The following is an 18226-nucleotide window of genomic DNA, read 5'->3' as shown; positions in this document are numbered from 1 at the left end:
TCCAGGTTAGAGTTAGAAAGACCAAAAAAAAGGGGGGAAGAAAACTAGAAAAGCTTTTGCTCGTCTCCGAGCTAAGCTCAATCTAGGGTTAGGGTTTACGAATCGACCTTCAAAATTCAACAATGGCGAATCGTACGGACCCACTAGCGAAGAGCATAAGAGGTACAAATCCACAGAATTTGGTCGAAAAGATAGTTCGAACGAAGATCTACCAAAACACTTACTGGAAAGAACAATGCTTCGGTCTCACCGCTGAAACTCTCGTCGACAAAGCTATGGAACTCGACCATATCGGCGGCACTTATGGCGGTAATCGTAAACCTACGCCGTTCATGTGCCTTGTTATGAAGATGCTCCAAATTCAACCTGAGAAAGATATCGTCGTCGAGTTTATCAAAAATGAAGATTATAAGTAAATCTCGATTCTCTAATTTAATTCGTTTTTTTGCTAATTTGAAGAATTTCAGTGTGTTTTTTGAGGTTGAAAGTAAATTATGAATTATACTGTTAGTTTAGTAGTAGCATGTGAAGGTTGCTATTTTGTTGCAATTATTAGTTTGAATTGTGTTCTGAATTTCTGGGTTAATTTATGGTTAAGTGGGTGGTTGGGAAAATTTATGGATGCAGAGGGTGTTATGTTAAATTGTTAATGTGTATATGTTCATTTCATGGTTCAATGTTGAGTGTGGTTATTGTAAATGCAGGTATGTGAGGATACTTGGGGCGTTCTATTTACGCCTTACTGGAACGGATTCTGATATCTATTTGTATCTAGAGCCTCTGTACAATGATTATCGGAAGCTGCGGATGAAAAAACCGGATGGGCGTAAGTTATATGCTGTCCATATGCATATTAGGTTTCTGCTTACACTATCAGTCTGGGTTTTGACTAATCTATTTGTTTGGCAACAGAGTTCTTGTTGACTCATGTGGACGAATTCATAGACGAGCTTTTGACTAAAGACTATTCATGTGACATTGCCATGCCTCGCATCAAGAAAAGGTGACATTCTCTTTACTTGATTGTTTAATTGTGCTGAAATATGATCGGTGCTAGCTGTGTATATGCCAAATTTCCTTCCTTTGATTTTGAAGTGCTTTTGGTTTGTTTGACCCTTATAGTTAACAAGTCCTGCAGTCCTTAACAGTAAAGAGATCCTATGTGTTCATTTGTGGTTTCTCATGGTTTGCTGTAGTACATCTGCTAGTCCCACTTTAACAAACCTTGAGCTCTCTTTTTGAGTAATGAACAATGTATATTTTTAACATGGATAGTAGGCTTTGTCAGTTTATTATTGTTGTTTTAATAATTTTTAGGATGTTACGGACTTATGGAGTGCTAGTTTATGTCCATGCAATGCTGATTGAATCCTTGTAATTGTTTTGTTCAATTCTAGGTTAACCTAATATTGATTTCCCAATCTTGTGCCCAAATGATGTCGCTGGTACACTGCCTAAAATTTTGACGACTAGGAATAAATAATAGTGCTATGTCTTATGGCCTTATGGGTAGTAAGAATGACAAATTCATACTAGAAGTAAGGCTGTGAAACTCATTTTGAGAAGGGTTAATTGGTTCTTGAAGTGCCCATGACTAGTGTTGTGGAGCCTCGTTCAGATGTATTTTGGGAATTCAATTAGATTCAAAAGTTGTCAGTTCTCATAATGATCTTTTTTTTAGAGGTAAGGATAAGGCCCTACCAAGCCAAAACCTCTCATAGGTCAATCTGATATGGTCTAGCAGGCAAGGCCCCTTAGGAGTTAGGAGTAGGGGGGGGGGGGGGGGGGAACACGGAGTCCCCTAGTTGGATTTGATCACACAATCTCATGGTAGATGGAAATCTTATCACTAATCCAAGCCTTGCTTGGTTCTTATTAGTGAATAGTAACGGGCTTTTGATGAAGATAATATGAACATATAGCGATTTTATTTTTGAAAGAGAGGTACATTGAGCTGATTAACAGATGATATAGGCTAACAAGTAACAACTTTTAATGTCTGGCAGATTTGATTGTGTAAATTAGTTGAATTTCTTGTCAGAATTTGTAAAGTACTTCGTAATATATAATGTACTTGTTGCAACTTACAAAAATGTTGGTGTGTTCAAACTTGTAATTATTCTGTATCTATTATCCCAGAGTATATGAATTTATTATGTATTTAAATATCACCGATAACCGTTTTGTCTTTAGATCTTTATTCCTTGAAAGAAAATTGCTATCTTATGTTGTATGTGTTTGTATATGTTCTGGACTTTGCGTTAGCACATGTCCTGTTTTATTCTCAGAGGTCTTTTGGTTTGTATAGGATAGTACCTAACTCATCAGTTCCTGACGAACAGATGGAATCTTGAGAATGTTGGTGCTCTGGAACCCAGAAGAAGTGCCCTGGAAGATGATTTTGAAGAGGAGGAAGAAAAAGAAGAAGATGAGATGGATGTAGATGTTGATGAACATGAAAAGGTTCAAGTATCCTTCCTCATCTGAATAATCTGTTTCAAATGACTCTTTGTTTATTCCTTTTCTTACTCAGTTGTTTCTGTTACTGTTCAACAGGATTATCGCGGTAGGAGTCCTGTGAGAGATAGGGATAGGAGGCGTGATAGTCACAGATACAGGTTTGTACTCGAGACATTATTCAATTTGTCTTGTCTCTGACAGACTAGTCATGTTATTCCAATATTTCTTATTACTAGTAAATTTACTCACGCTAAGATTCTCTGTTCGATGCTGCAATATGATGTCTTTTCAATTAACTTGTTTTAGCTGCAAATTAAAATCACTTTCTTTGCAACCATCTTAATTTGCATTGTGGAAATATTAATTTCACTGTAGTATATTACATATTTCTGATGTATCCATCTTTATGGATATTGGAATATTTATGTTGTCCATTTGATATTATTGCATGTAGATTATGTGTCCCAAGACTAAATTGTGTCTTGAGTTCCCTATTCTTTTATGCATCATCTTTTTGTGCAACATGTGCTTTACTACTCTCATGCGGAAGCTGCTCTCCACTTTAAGTCACAACTCACTAATTATACACTAATCACACACACACAACCGTATAGATCGGTAAAATAAATTAAACTTTGTGGTATCTTCATGGTAATCAATGTCATGCTGAGGTTTAGAGCAGCTTCCAAAAGTAAAATATGATGATCCTGCCAGGTTTCTCTGCATTGGCAGTGTGCAGTTGAGAAGTATGATGGGTCATACATACTTAAAAATGTATTTTTCATCCTCATTTGTCTGGTAAACAAAGATACTACTGATTTGATCTCTTCTCCAACTGTAATATGAGTTACTGACTAAAGAATCGGTGATGCTCACAATCTCATTTTTGTTCTTTAGGGATAAGGACTATGACCGTGATTATGATCGTGACTATGATAGAGAACGTGGAAGAGGGAGAGATAGAGACCGAGATAGGGATAGGGACCGAGATAGAGATCGGGACAGGGATAGGGATCGAGACCGAGATCGTTATCGCATCAAAGATGAAAAGGATTATGGCCGTGATAGGGATAGGCGTGACAGGGATCGTGGTAGGCGGAGGAGCCGCTCAAGAAGCCGGAGTAGGAGTAAGGATCGCAAGGACCGTGAGGGTGACCGTAAGAGGCATGGTAGGAGTCCCAGCCCTAGAAGGCATGGAGATGAGGATAATGGTGCGCGTGAGGAATCAAAGAAGACGAAGAAGAAGAAAGAGAAGGAGAAGGAGAAGGAAAAGAAGGATGATGGCACAGACCATCCTGATCCAGAAATTGCTGAAGCAAACAAGCTTCGAGCTAAACTTGGGTTGAAACCATTAAAGTTATAGATACATATGATTGTAAATGTATGTATCCATACTTTCTTTGCCAAAGGTTGATTGTATAACCCATTTCTCAAATGTTTATACTCGTATGATTTCTGTTACAACTGGTTCGGGACAGGGATAGGGATCGAGACCGAGATCGTTATCGCATCAAAGATGAAAAGGATTATGGCCGTGATAGGGATAGGCGTGACAGGGATCGTGGTAGGCGGAGGAGCCGCTCAAGAAGCCGGAGTAGGAGTAAGGATCGCAAGGACCGTGAGGGTGACCGTAAGAGGCATGGTAGGAGTCCCAGCCCTAGAAGGCATGGAGATGAGGATAATGGTGCGCGTGAGGAATCAAAGAAGACGAAGAAGAAGAAAGAGAAGGAGAAGGAGAAGGAAAAGAAGGATGATGGCACAGACCATCCTGATCCAGAAATTGCTGAAGCAAACAAGCTTCGAGCTAAACTTGGGTTGAAACCATTAAAGTTATAGATACATATGATTGTAAATGTATGTATCCATACTTTCTTTGCCAAAGGTTGATTGTATAACCCATTTCTCAAATGTTTATACTCGTATGATTTCTGTTACAACTGGCTATCATCAATTTATACAGAGTATAACCCTGTTTTTGGTCAGCCCAAAGTGTTACACATTGCATTTGATGCTATTGAGAAAGACTGCATTCTATTAGACTGGAGTAATTATCTGCATTCAGCTGTTTCATGACACTACAGTAATTTATCTGACCTGTCTGGCAGTTTCATGCTGAAATTCATTCACTAGTATTTGACTTAAAAGACCAAAATTTGCAGTCTTTTTGTAAAATAATATGCATCAAAGCTGTGATTCAAGACAATTTTATGATATGAATTGATAGCATCTTCAATTTCATAATGACAACACTACAATTATAACATAGAAAACAACATGAATTACCACTAATTTTATGCATATGAAAGATCAAAGCTAAGGATAATTTTGTATTTCCTATAACAAATTAACAATCACTGGTAGAATTAACATTCTACTGTCAGGCAAAATCTTCAGGAACCAGAACACCATTTTTGTCATACTGAAGGCTACCATGAAGAGGCCTACACTTCTCTCCCATCAGTATCTTTTTCTTGCAAAGCTCGAATCTTTTCTCGGCCTTCCCTCGTTCTCTGATCTTCACCTTTATAATCCTTTTGATCTTCAACCCTCCTTTTGCCTCCACTTTCTTCTCCCCTTTCTTTCCCACAGATTTCACCTTACTTATCCTCTCACCATTTACTGTAAGGCTTGCAACATCACCAACACCACACTTACAGTTTTTTGATGTATTAGCAGCACTACTAGGAACCGCTTTCAAACTCGATTTTTTCGAGCCTTGCTTATCCAATTTACTAGCTTCATGATCCTCGCATTGGTTATCTTGATCACGTTGTGTGTTGTTCCTAAACAAGATAGACATCATGGAGGTTACTCGTTTAACAGGCGGTATAAGCTGCATGAGTTTGTTTTTCTTTTGAAAAAACTTGTTGATCCTCTTGATTTTTTCTACCTTGATCTCACCATTCTTGGCACCAGAATCTTTGAGATATTTGCTGCCACCAATACTGCTCGGACCTGAGATGGAACGACGGTGGCTCGGCTTCCTCCTATGGAGAGTCTTAAGGAAAAACTTTGGCATGAAGCTGATGCTCTTTTGGTTGTTTGGAATGGTAGAAATACTGCGAGAATGTGAAAGAACTTTTGGATTTGATGGGGTTTTTCTATGGCTTTTGAAGGGATTTTGTACCATTTTTTTCAAATTTTTATGAAACTAAATTTTAAATAGATAAGAAATTGAGGAAATTTAGCCTAGAAGAAGGGAGTTTATGGGTTGAAATGTGGGAGAGTGGTGAAGATAGTGGGTGTGACTAAATGGTAGTCATTATTTTGCAGTTTCGGATGGATTGCAGTAACTTCTTGTTTATGACTACAAAAATTAAGAAAAAAAATGCTAACTTATGACGAAATCAGATAGGATTTGACTTAGTAACATAAATTAATTCTGAAGATACTACTTTATTGTGATACTTGATTTTGTGCCTAGTTTGGATTAAGAATTGATTGACCATAGTGGGTTTTAAGGTAATTTTAATAATTTGTTGATACTTTCCCATAAATGTTTAATTACACTTTGTGGAAAAAGGGGATATATAATTTTTGACAAGTTCATGAAGATAGTCCACTTTTGAAAAGTTAGTTCATACTCCGTATAGGTATAATCGAGGAAAAATAACTATTCGATATTAATTCCCAATAAAAGAGATTTTTTTGAAGGGAAGGAGGAATTTTTCATTAATTAACGGATAAATAATTTATAAGTACGTACAGAGAAGTCTCGGGTGAACTGTCGTCAGACAATGGTTTACCAATACTTATTCATGGCCACTAATTAAGCAACAATAATTAAAATTAAATTTAGAAAAATAGCAATAATAATAAATAATAGGTAAAAATGCTTCTTGATGATAATTTTGAGTTCAATTTCAAAATGATTAAAAAAAAAAGTATCATATGAACAAAAAAATAATCAATAAATCTAATATATATAAATAAAGTAGGCATTTTTGGATAGCATTGGAAGCGCCACATAAGAAAAGGTATATTTTCGACCAATTAAAAATTAGATTTCTATTTTATTTTAGAATTAAAAAAATCACTCGCCACCTAAACAAAAGTGACGAATGAAATTTTAAATTTTTTCCACGTAGGTAAAAACGACGAATAGTAATTTATTAGGATTTTAATTATTTAAGAACACTAATTTTATCATTTTTATTTGTTACAAAACTAAAAATTATCTTTAGATATTAGGATTTATATTATTTAAAAAACTAAAAATTATATTTTGATATTTAAAAAATATAAATTATCATTTGATGTTAATGGTTTTATGTAAAAATCTGATGATATGATATTTTCATACAAAATTTTTAAAACTTATAATGCAAGAAAACAATTAAGATATCACCAAAAAAATATTTATATACAAAATGTAAATAAAAATTCGTGCATTGCACGCCACATAAGCAAAAGTAATATTTCGACCAATGAAAAATTAGATTTATATATTAATTTAGAATTTAAATTTTCAGTCTCCATTTAAGAAAAAATTAACAAATGAAATTTGAGAATTGAAAACAAAAAATAGTAATTTAAGATTTAAATAATGAAAAAAAAACAAAAATTATCTATTATATTATCTTTTACATTAAGATTTATATTATTTTAACAAATAATTAAAAATTAAAAAATATATTTTGATTTAATGATTTTATCTAACTATCATATGAATGAAATAATATTTATTTCAATTTATAAGTTCAAGTTCTATATACGTAAAATTTGAACAAGAATAATTTTAAACTTAACAAAATATTTTATCTTAAATTAATGTTAAAATAATAGAATAGAAAATAAAAACAAAAAATATTAAGAAATTACAAATATATATATATATATATATATATACATAAATGAATATTTAAAAACCGTGTATCGCACGGGCTTACATTAGTCTAATATATATAAGGGGAGTTTTTTCCCGAGATTTTAGAGCACCACGTAGGATTTTTATTTTTAAAAAATTATTAGAGCGCCACATGGGATTAATTTTTTTAAAACGTTACAATAGGATTATGCCACCTAAGATTAGTTAAAGTTATATTTAATAAATAATTCAAGTGTCACATAAGCATAATTGACCAATGAGATTTTAATGGTTACATTAATTAAATACGGAATATTATCTTTTGAGATTAGAAATTTTATCTAATATTTTAAAACAAATACGGAGAAAATGATATATTACGTACAACAAATAAAATAACAAATGTAATCACATAAATATGAAAAAAAAAAATTTAAAAAATAATAGACTGACCCGTGCATCGCACGGGCTTCATCTAGTTATTCTATTAATTAGGTGCTATTGTATCTCTACGTATAATTAGATGTATAATATATAATATATAATTGTAGAGGTTTTTTTTTTTTTTTTTTTCACCAACTTTTATTTACAACTCTTCAAATTCTCATCCTTGCAATTCTAGCTCTTCTATTTTTTTTTTTGAAAAAAATAATCAATAACCACCATTTTTACTCAAAACCACCCATATTATTCAAATAAAATTTAGCCCTCTATTTTTTTTTTTTTAAAAAAAACAAAACCAATAACCACCCTTTAATAACTACCCGTGCATGAGCACGGGTACACTCTAGTACCTACAAATTAAAGATCTATTGCAATAAGGAAATCAAACTAAACAAAAAAGATAACCACAAAATCAGCAAATTAGAGATAATCAAGTATTAGTTTGATACATCTTTTTTTAGTTTTACATGATAAATTGATAATAGTTGAGATTGGGTTGCAATTATTTGTGTCCTATAATGATCTTTTTGTTATTAGTCCTATTATGGCCCAAACAATATAATTGGGGTCAAGTCAACCATTTTCAATTTGAGAATTGACAACAAAAGATAATTTTCATTACATGAAAGCCCTACGTACATAGCCTACTACTAAGTGTCTAAGTATAAGCATTAAAATTATGGAGACAAGGTATGTGAATGTCATAGCTTTCTACTGTCAGTTGTATAAAGTTCTATGCACTCGATGCTACGATTGTCTTGAAATCATAATCCGATTTATAAATTTAAGTAGATCTTGAACAATTTGGAGAAATATAATAAATTGACACAAATTTTCGGCGACTTAGTTAAAAAATTATACGAAAAAAGAGAGATTAGATAACAAAAACATTCTAATTCATTAATCAAGATTTCTTTATTGAAATTGAAAGGAGAATTAAAACCGATGAGAAATAAAGAGAAATAGTCGAAAATATCCTTTCTAAGATAGTTGATTATTTTCAAGCTTAAAGGAAAATCATAGAGGGGTTGAATAGAATTAGATGTCGAGAGGATAGGTTGATATAAAGTGAGATTGTTAGGCCATGTTCTATTCACCTTAAAATAATAATATTAAGTAAAAATAATTTCAGTTCAGTAAAAATCAGTTTTTTTAAAGAAGAATTCTAATAGAAAATCAGTAAAAAATATTTTAGTTCAGCAAAACTAATTTAAGTTCAGTAAAATTAATTTAAGTTCAATAAAAATAATTTAAGTTCAGCAAATATAATTTTGTTTCAGTAAAAATAATTTCGGTTCAGCAAAAATAAGGTGAAGAGAACGTGGACTTAATGAGTATTTAACAAAATTACATCAAATCTATACTTCTATACATTAGTTAGTATTTAAAAGCACAAACCACAACTTTTTCAAATGACACGTGGCATCATAAGTCACTCATTAACCCATATGCCACATGTCACCTCCCTTAATACTTATATTTAAAGTCTTTATGCATTTTACAACTTGCAAATTCAATTACTAAAGTGAAGTGTTTCATTTCCACCATAATAAGATAAGTTCAATTTATTAGTACACAACTACACATTACATCTATTCAAAAAAAAAACAAAAAAAACAAAAAAAAAAACTACGCATTACATAAATATATGAATTATGATAAAAAATTGTCTTTTCATCTCATAGACTTTATATATAATCTTAATTAATATGTCATTTCATATCCCACAATCTTTATGTATGTATATCTAACTATTTTCCTTCATCTTCTTTCACAGTTCTATCCTCATTTTTTTTTATTGTAAAAAAAAAAAAGAATAATAGAAATAAAGCATACCTACATAAGAAAATAATTAACCCAAGTAATAACCCGTGCATTGAACGGGCCAAAAAGCTAGTTCTAAATAATGCATTCAGGTCAATTCCTTTCTAATACAGAGTACGTATTTAACCTTTTGGTATATATAAAAGGTGAGGTAATTAAAATAGGTTGTGTTACTTATTTTAATTTTTTTTTGATTGAATTTGTTTTTTTTTTTAAAATCGTAGATAATTACTTGTACTTCTATTATAATTCTGTGAAGAACTTGCCAAAAAAAAAAAAAACTAGAATTATCTTTTAAAAAAACTTGACATAATAATCTTGCCATAAAAAAAACTTTCAAAGTGTATTAATAACCCGAACATTGATAGAACGGGTCGGAATTTCATGTGGTACAGTAAAACGTAATCGGCCCAAACTTTTAGTGTTAGGCCGCTCTCTTCTCGTTCATCTTCCTTCTCACTAGCCCGCGTAACCCTAACACACTCTCTCGCTCTTTCTCTCTCCTCTTTCCGCCTCTCACCACTCACTTTCTCTCTCCTCTTTTCCGGCGAAATTGCTGCCGGCGGCGGCAACAAGCTTTAGGTAGGTTTCCTCTATGTTTTGATGAATATGCATTGATTTGTAGGTTTTTGATTATTTTATGTTTTTTTTTGTTGATGTTTGTCTGTATTCTTCAAGATTAGTTTGTTAAACGCATAAATTTTTAATTTTGGTTGATTTTTGTATTTTTTTGTGTTTTGCATGTGATGAATTGAGGAAATAGTTAAAAAATCTGATTTTTTGAATAGGATTGTATACTGTGGGTTAATTGATTAAGATTTTATAGGTTAAATCGAGTGAATTTTGTGGATTAGGGTTTTGGTTCTTCGCTTTTGATTACTGGAGCGATTTCGTCGTGTAGACTATATGATTTGACAGGATAAGATAGCTTGAAGAATATTAATTTTAGTTTTAAAAGATTTATTCTTTTGATTGTTGCACTCTGAATCAGTCCCTTAGTCTGTTTGTCGTGCATTGTCTTCCCCACTATTCGATTGTTTCTGGCTCAGTAATCTTTTTCGATACGATATCTGGTTTGCCTTATATGTGGTTCTGTGACATTGTTTAGTCTCATTACTTGATTATCAAGGGTTGATTGATTACCTGAAATTTCGAGTATGTCGCCTCAATTTGTCCGCTGGTTCGTAATGTCACGTAATTGTCGTTCGTTTGCTTTGTTGAATTTTATTTGGTGTTTGATGTAAATTCTACATCTGATTCCACTCTGGTTGTGCTGAATTTTGATCGAATTATAGTACTTTAGATGTTGTCGATAGAGAGTTTACATGTTAATTTGTCATGTTAATGGTAGAAAATATAAACCGCTTTTATTTATTTATTTTTGCTTACAATACCAGTACATAATCTTGTGACAATATAAAATTAATCATCTGTTTGGGACTTTGGCTTTTGGGAGAATGAGTGTGTATTATTGTATCTATATGATAGATCACCTAATAATCAGCTGTGGGGTCCTATATAAATTGTTTTACTGGTGATGGACTTAGAGTTGATTGATTAATGTTGGTGGAGCTTTACCCACCCTGTATGACCTGTATGACTGTATCCATCTGTAGATACCCTATCTAAATTATGCCAAACAAAATGCAAGAGAGTATTATGTTAAGGGCATGCATTTTACACTGTAGATGTTTAAATTATCTCCTTTGTAAGTATTCATGATTATAAGTTTTCTTTTGTATTCATTGCAAATAGTTCCTAGTGCAGAGGAAGGTACCTGTTGATCAACATGTCTACCTTTGCGAAACCAGAAAACGCTTTGAAGCGAGCAGAAGGTTGGTAACAATTTTTCTTTTTTATTTAAATTTTTGAATTTTATTTTTCAAGCCTTTTCACTGTTGCCCCCCACTTATTTTCTTTGACACGTGCCACTTATAGATGTAGCCTATACTCAAATGCTTCCTTCTTACATGTACTTGTGAATTTAGCGTATGTTTGGTTGACTTATATATGGAAATAATTTTTATAGGAAATAGATATATGTGCAATTGTTTGGTTGACATTTACATAAGAAGTGTTCGTATATGTTTCTATGTTTAACCCAACAAAATTTGGCAATTTTAAGGAAGTAAATAATAATCATCGGAAGTTTTCCAAAAAAAAAAAAAGAAATAGTCATTTGGTGTAAAATGTATCTGTGGATGTCTGATGTATTTGCTGTTTTCTTTGTTCTCATATTCTCTATAACATTCATTTCATGCAGAGCTGATTAATGTTGGTCAGAAGCAAGATGCCCTACAAGCGCTTCATGACCTTATTACCTCCAAGAGGTACAGAGCATGGCAGAAACCGTTGGAAAAAATTATGTTTAGATACATAGGCCTTTGTGTGGAAATGAGGAAGGGTAGGTATGCCAAAGATGGTTTAATACAATACCGCATTGTGTGCCAACAAGTGAATGTGAACTCTTTAGAGGAAGTAATCAAGCATTTCATGCACTTGTCAACTGAGAGGGCTGAGGGTGCTCGTAATCAAGCTCAAGAATTAGAAGAAGTACTTGATGTTGATGATCTTGAGGAAGATAAGCGGCCTGAGGATTTAATGCTAAGCTACGTTAGTGGAGAGAAGGGAAAAGACAGGTCTGATCGTGAACTTGTTACACCATGGTTCAAATTTCTGTGGGAGACATACAGAACTGTTTTGGAAATATTACGTAACAATTCAAAATTGGAGAATCTTTATGCTGTAAGTGTCCTATTAATATTTTTCACATATTTACAAGTCAATGTTGTTGTATGCTTTCCTTGTTTTGCAACATACTTTATTTTCCTTGGCTATGTTATATATGGGCTTTGGAGATTTGAATACATCTTATGCTTGGATGGAATTATAAGAGTCCTGTTTGTAGATCGTATCAAGCTGACAAGGGGTATATTTGCTTAGACTCTTGATCATTCTTTAATTCTGAGAATGCAGTCAAAACTAGTTGAGTGTAATAAAGTTGGCTTTTATTCAAAATAAGAGGATGTCTTTGATTTTTATTCATGATTTATAGTAGGCATTCCATGTTGTGCTCTATTTGGCTTTAAAATGCTGCAGTCGTCATGGAAGATAGATTGTAATTTGTATGTATTATACTATTATGTAAACTACTTTGGCTCTAAAATTTGATCTATTCTTTTGCAGATGACAGCACATCGTGCTTTTCAATTCTGCAAGCAATACAAACGTACCACAGAATTCCGTAGACTCTGTGAAATAATTAGGAACCATTTGTCAAATCTTAATAAATACAAAGACCAACGAGACAGGCCTGATCTGACAGCACCAGAAAGCTTGCAATTGTATCTGGACACAAGATTTGAGCAACTTAAAATTGCTACGGAACTTGAACTTTGGCAGGTAAGATAGGCCAAGCCTTTTTTTAAAATTATTTTTAAATTTTTTAAAGCTACCTATTTCTTTTAGAATTATATGCCTGCTTTTCCAAGTCACAAATTAACGTGGTCAATTTTAAACACGCACATGTGTCTGTCCCTTAAAACATGTTCTCCATTTATCTGTGACTGCTGATGTGAATTATAAGGTTGATAATTTGGGAAGGAAATTGATGATTTTTGTTGTCATCATCATCAGGCTACTGCCTCTGTAGGGTGCTGTTATCAAGGTGAGGTAACAGAGGGTCAGATGTATGCTAGGTCTGCAACTATGGAGAAATTTGATTATACTTAGATCATTGTCTGAACTACAACAGATAATGTCTACTTCACAATGCACAAGAAGCACATAGAGTTTAAGGATTCTTTTTGATGTAGTTCATTATGATACACAGCTGAAAATTGACTCTAAAGTTAGAGCCATACTACTCAGTGCTGATAGTGTAAATATTTTTCTTGCTATCAGGGGTGTAGTTGTCTGTTACAAATTTTTCTCTGCACCCCTGACGTGATCACATTAATCTTTTATTTGAGATAAATCATTTTTCTGATTAAGCTTTTGTTTTGCATTCCAGGAAGCGTTTCGTTCAGTTGAAGATATCCATGGCTTAATGTGCATGGTTAAGAAGACCCCGAAACCTTCTTTGATGGTCGTTTACTATGCCAAGCTCACTGAAATATTTTGGATTTCTGGAAGCCATTTGTATCATGCATATGCTTGGCTGAAGCTTTTCTTACTTCAAAAGAACTTCAACAAGAACTTGAGCCAGAAGGATTTACAGACGATAGCATCATCTGTGGTTTTGGCTGCCCTCTCTGTTCCTCCGTATGACCATACACGTGGTGCATCTCATGTTGAACTTGAAAATGAGAAAGAGAGGAATATGAGAATGTCCAATCTTATTAATTTTAATCTTGATCCCAAACCTGAGAGCAGAGAAGTGGTAAATAGTTTGTTTATCCATTAGTTTATATTGTTTGCGATTAATGTGTTTAATCCACCTTTTGCCATTCTGATAGTTCTATTTTTTACTTTGACAGCTATCACGCTCAGCTCTTCTTTTGGAACTGGTAAGATTCCCAACTGGTCATTGTTGAAGATAACTAGTGCTGAAAACTTAAGTGAGGGTTCTAGGCAGAAATTTGGTCTTTTTCACATCATCTTATTTCTTTTATCTTATTTTGGAATTGGCAGGTCTCCAAAGGTGTTATGTCTTGTGTCCTTCCGGAAGTGAAAGACCTTTATCATCTTCTAGAGCATGAGTTTCTTCCCTTGGATTTGTCTCTGAAGGTTCAGCCCTTACTGAACAAAATCTCTAAGATTGGTGGGAAACTTGCCTCAGCTTCTTCTGTACCAGAAGTGCAATTGTCAAAGTATGTTCTTGCCTTGGAAAAGCTAGCTACCCTGAGGTTGCTACAGCAGGTGCACTGTTTATAATCCTTTTGTATCTCTGCCATGTGTATTTTGTAATTGTATCTTGGCACACTTTGTCATAGCAACCCTCAGTGTTATTAATATCCTACTTTTGGCATCCCAGGCTTCCCAAGTTTACCAGACAATGACCATTGAGAGTTTGTCCCAGATGGTTCCATTTTTTGATTTTTCTGTGGTGGAAAAGATTTCAGTTGATGCTGTCAAACATAAGTTCTTAACCATGAAGGTTGACCATATAAATGGTGCTGTTTCATTTAGTATTTTGGTAAGCTCTTGGGTCCAGCATTTATGCATTGTGTCTATCAGCTATTGTTTTGTCATACTTGCTTTGTTATAAAGCTTGTCTAATTATATGCTGATGTAAATATATTTACCATTTACTCTTTTTCCATCTTTTATTCTGTCCTCTCTTGGATTTTATATTTTGTTGTGCACTTGTGCGTGCACACACACACACACACAGGTATGTATGTGTGTATTTTATTCCTATATTTTATTTGGGGATGGGGATGGGTGTTTGTGAATAATCAGGTTTAGAATTTTGCGCAAGTACATATATTTCTAAAGAATTGTTGTCATCTCTCAAGGGAGAGTCTATATATGCAAAGAGCGTTTTTTCTGATTGACTTTCATGTGATTCATTTGATGAATCATCTTTAAGAGATTTAATATATGTTATTTCAACTAGTGTTTTTGTTCTAAATCTATTGCTGAATTGAATATTTCTTTTAGTGTGTGTAGCAAGTACATGCACTCTTCTCTCGGGTTATTTTCCAACCATCATGTACTTCCTGTTTGAGGCCTTTTAACTGTCTAACATTCGGATTTATCAGATGTTCTTTTATGTGCTTTACCCCAGTTAAGATTAAGGTGTCCAGATTACAAGGGTCACTAGGTAAAGTCGATTGACTGATCATGGTGTTTAATGCAGGATCTTGAATCTGATACATTGAGAAATCACCTTACAGCGCTTGCTGAATCATTGAATAAAGCAAGGTCCATGATATATCCTCCCTTAAATAAAGCATCAAAAATTGGAGATACTTTACCTGGTTTAGCTGAGATTGTGGAGAAGGAACACAAGAAGCTTCTTGCTCGTAAAACAATCATTGAACAGCGCAAAGAGGAACAAGAGCGCCAGCTTTTGGAGAAGGTTTGTCCATTACTTGCTTTACCTTTTAATGAGGTACTTTTGTTGTTTTAGAAACTTGACTTCTTTGTTGTCTGTAAAGGAACGTGAGGAAGAGTTGAAGAGAATGCAGCAACAGAAAAATAATGAAGAAGCTGAACAGAAAAGGCTTGCTATCGAAATTGAGAAGAGGAAACTTCAACGCATCCAAAAGGAAATCGAAGAGCGTGAGATGGAAGAAGCCAAAGCTCTACTTCATGAAAAGTTTTCAAAAAATAAGAAGAAGCCAATCATAGAAGGGGTGAGTGCTGTGTTCTGAATTTTTTTTTTGATTTTGCTGGAAGGTTAGTGCTCCAATTGTGTGTTATGTGTGTAATTTCAGGATAAGATGACAAAACAAGCATTGTTGGAGTTGGCTCTTAATGAGCAGCTGAGGGAGAAACAAGAAATGGAGAAAAAACTGCTGAAGTTGAGCAAGCAGATGGATTATCTTGAGAGAGCTAAGAGGGAGGAGGCAGCTCCTTTAATAGAAGCTGCATATCAACAACGCTTGGTTGAGGAACAGCTTCTGCATGAGCGTGAGCAACAGGTACACCTAAAATTCTTTTAATTACTTGGTACTGTATTATGTAGATCATCTACTACTAAGAAATAACTGCTCAGAGCTAACAGGTTCTCCTTTCGAAACTTACTATAATTTGGGTCTGAGTATGGTAAATCAGTGTCTGAATTTGAGTGGCATTCTCATCATTTTAAATAGAAATTATGAAAGACAGTTTACTTGAATCTCAAATATATGGTTTTGGAGAATGTTTGTACGTTTTAATATTTGGCATCAAGAATTCAAGATATATTTTGAAATATTGTCTGTTCAGTGCAAATTTTGGCTTTTTAATTCGTGTAGTGACTATATTTTGTGAACAGAAAGTGAGATGTTGTATTGGTATATTATTACGTCTTTGCTCATATTCTGCCTACTAATTGTATTTGGGAATACTGTACACGACATTTCTTAACGTATGGTTTAATCTTGCCTTAATCAATCACTGTTTGTCATTTTCACATATATTAAATAATTTTGTTGCTCTCTTTATTCTTCTAAAATACTGCTTTTTTTAAGTACTCTAAAAATTCGAGATTTATGGGGTTAGAAATTTGAGGTTTGTAGAGCATCTTACATAACTAAGAATAAAAAAATTGGACTGAGAGAGCACAGTTAAAATTCTGTCCCATACTGTACTAAAACTTTATTGCTTGCTCAAAGTCTATGTGCTGTTTTTACCTTATTAAGAACAACCTAACCAGTTTAATATTACTTTTCAGCTTGAGGTTGAGCTCAGCAGACAACGCCATGATGGCGACCTTCAGGAAAAGAATAGATTAGCTCGTGTGATGGAAAACAAGGTCAGCAGCTTATATCCTGAAGGGATGCGATTACTTTATTTGTTCTCTGCTTGTTTTCAAACACATATTAAGTAGATCTATGATGGTTTTGCTCTTCCTCCCTAGATGTCATTAAAATAGATAAGTGGGTGCTTGTCTTTATTGGCCAAGGTTATATTAGGTATATGGTTGTGTCTCACCATCCATCTTATTTTCAGAGGATTTTCCAAGAAAGAGTGGTGCATCGTCGCCAATCTGAATTTGAAAGATTGAGACAAGAAAGGGCAGAGCATTATAACCAAATTCGCCAGTCACGTAGACAAGAAAGGGTAGCTAAGCGGAAGATGATTTTTTATTTGAGATCAGAAGAGGAAAGATTGAACAAGCTGCGTGAAGAGGAAGAAGCACGAAAGCATGAAGGTAGGCATACATCCTCTTCTTCAGTTCACTTCTGGCTTCAGTTTTCTCTCAGCTTATGACCCTTGGAATTTTTGCTAACCTTGGACCTTGTCTATATATGTAATTTGATGACCAGTTTCTTTCTATATATTTACCATTTTGGTGTTCAAACCTGCAGAGGCTGAGAGAAGAAGAAAGGAATTAGCTGAGCGCCAAGCTAAGCTGGATGAAATTGCTGAGAAGCAACGGCAACGAGAGCGGGAACTTGAAGAAAAAGAGAAGCTGAGAAGACAGCAGATCCTTGCTGGCGAGGCTGCTCGGTCTTCTGAGACAACTCCTCTTGCCAGGCCCCAGGCAGTGGCTGCACCTGCTGCTGCAGCAGCTGCTGCTCCTTCCCCTGCCGCTGCTCCTGCTGGTCAAGCACCTGGAAAATATGTTCCTAGGCACTTGAGGGAGAAAGCTGCTGGGTCTACCCCAGCCCCGTCCACTGATAAGTGGCGATCTGATGATCGTCGTGGTTTTGGTGGGGGTGGTTCAAGGCCCACTTGGTGATGAGTGTCGTGTTTAAGCTGTTGCCGTGTTGGTCATCAACTAGTCCTTAGGGTTCGTTCATAAGATCTCTGACCCCTGCTGCTGCAATTAGATAATCCTGACAGTGCATGGTTTTGTGCCTTTGTATACTTCTTTGTGGCAAGTGGCTATTCTCAGAGTTAATTTCAATTTTGGTTATATTTTTCGTATTTATGCTGCTAGTCATGAGTTAGTAGATTGTTTAGAGGGATGCTGCTGCTACTGTGAAATGTAATTTTGTTGAAATTTCAAGGATATTTGAGCGTTGTATACTTGAATAACAGATTCTTTATTGCTTGTGCTTAGCATCATAATATGAAGTCATTCTCAGATGTGTT

At 34.3% G+C, this 18226-nt stretch overlaps 2 protein-coding genes across 5 annotated transcripts; both read left to right on the top strand.

Annotated features, from left to right (window-relative positions):
- Positions 1–4082, top strand: LOC145605187 (uncharacterized). Of its 2 annotated transcripts, XM_081661224.1 has the most exons (7): positions 1–412; positions 705–826; positions 913–1003; positions 2343–2463; positions 2557–2618; positions 3358–3841; positions 3939–4079. In XM_081661224.1, the coding sequence occupies exons 1-6, from the start codon at positions 123–125 to the stop codon at positions 3821–3823; spliced, it is 1152 nt and encodes a 383-aa protein (XP_081517350.1). In that variant the 5' UTR covers positions 1–122; the 3' UTR covers positions 3824–3841; positions 3939–4079. The 2 variants fall into 2 exon arrangements, with proteins under 2 accessions (XP_081517350.1, XP_081517349.1); XM_081661223.1 differs by having other exon boundaries at positions 3358–4082.
- A 5841-nt stretch (positions 4083–9923) lies between these two features.
- Positions 9924–18220, top strand: LOC145604872 (eukaryotic translation initiation factor 3 subunit A-like). 3 transcript variants are annotated; one of them, XM_081660855.1, is made up of 14 exons: positions 9924–10117; positions 11303–11370; positions 11799–12280; positions 12722–12937; positions 13548–13916; positions 14014–14043; positions 14168–14395; positions 14511–14672; positions 15339–15560; positions 15640–15837; positions 15919–16125; positions 16860–16940; positions 17138–17339; positions 17497–18220. In XM_081660855.1, the coding sequence occupies exons 2-14, from the start codon at positions 11325–11327 to the stop codon at positions 17868–17870; spliced, it is 2817 nt and encodes a 938-aa protein (XP_081516981.1). In that variant the 5' UTR covers positions 9924–10117; positions 11303–11324; the 3' UTR covers positions 17871–18220. The 3 variants fall into 3 exon arrangements, with proteins under 3 accessions (XP_081516981.1, XP_081516982.1, XP_081516980.1); XM_081660856.1 differs by having other exon boundaries at positions 11298–11370; XM_081660854.1 differs by having other exon boundaries at positions 11291–11370.
- Positions 18221–18226: the final 6 nt, after the last annotated feature.

This window comes from Chenopodium album, chromosome 22 (assembly GCF_948465745.1).
Source record: "Chenopodium album chromosome 22, dcCheAlbu1.1, whole genome shotgun sequence".
Lineage (NCBI taxonomy): Eukaryota > Viridiplantae > Streptophyta > Magnoliopsida > Caryophyllales > Amaranthaceae > Chenopodium > Chenopodium album.
The sequence above is the reverse complement of the archived record's forward strand: the minus strand, read 5'-3'. Positions and strand labels throughout refer to the sequence as shown.

Coding starts and splice junctions, on each gene's coding strand:
- LOC145605187 (XM_081661223.1), top strand. CDS start 123: ATGGCGAATCGTACGGACCCACTAGCGAAGAGCATAAGAGGTACAAAT. Junction 827..912: donor GATGAAAAAACCGGATGGGC/GTAAGTTATATG, acceptor GTTTGGCAACAG/AGTTCTTGTTGACTCATGTG. Junction 1,004..2,342: donor ATGCCTCGCATCAAGAAAAG/GTGACATTCTCT, acceptor CCTGACGAACAG/ATGGAATCTTGAGAATGTTG.
- LOC145604872 (XM_081660855.1), top strand. CDS start 11,325: ATGTCTACCTTTGCGAAACCAGAAAACGCTTTGAAGCGAGCAGAAG. Junction 15,561..15,639: donor AGCGCCAGCTTTTGGAGAAG/GTTTGTCCATTA, acceptor TTGTCTGTAAAG/GAACGTGAGGAAGAGTTGAA. Junction 16,941..17,137: donor CTCGTGTGATGGAAAACAAG/GTCAGCAGCTTA, acceptor TCTTATTTTCAG/AGGATTTTCCAAGAAAGAGT.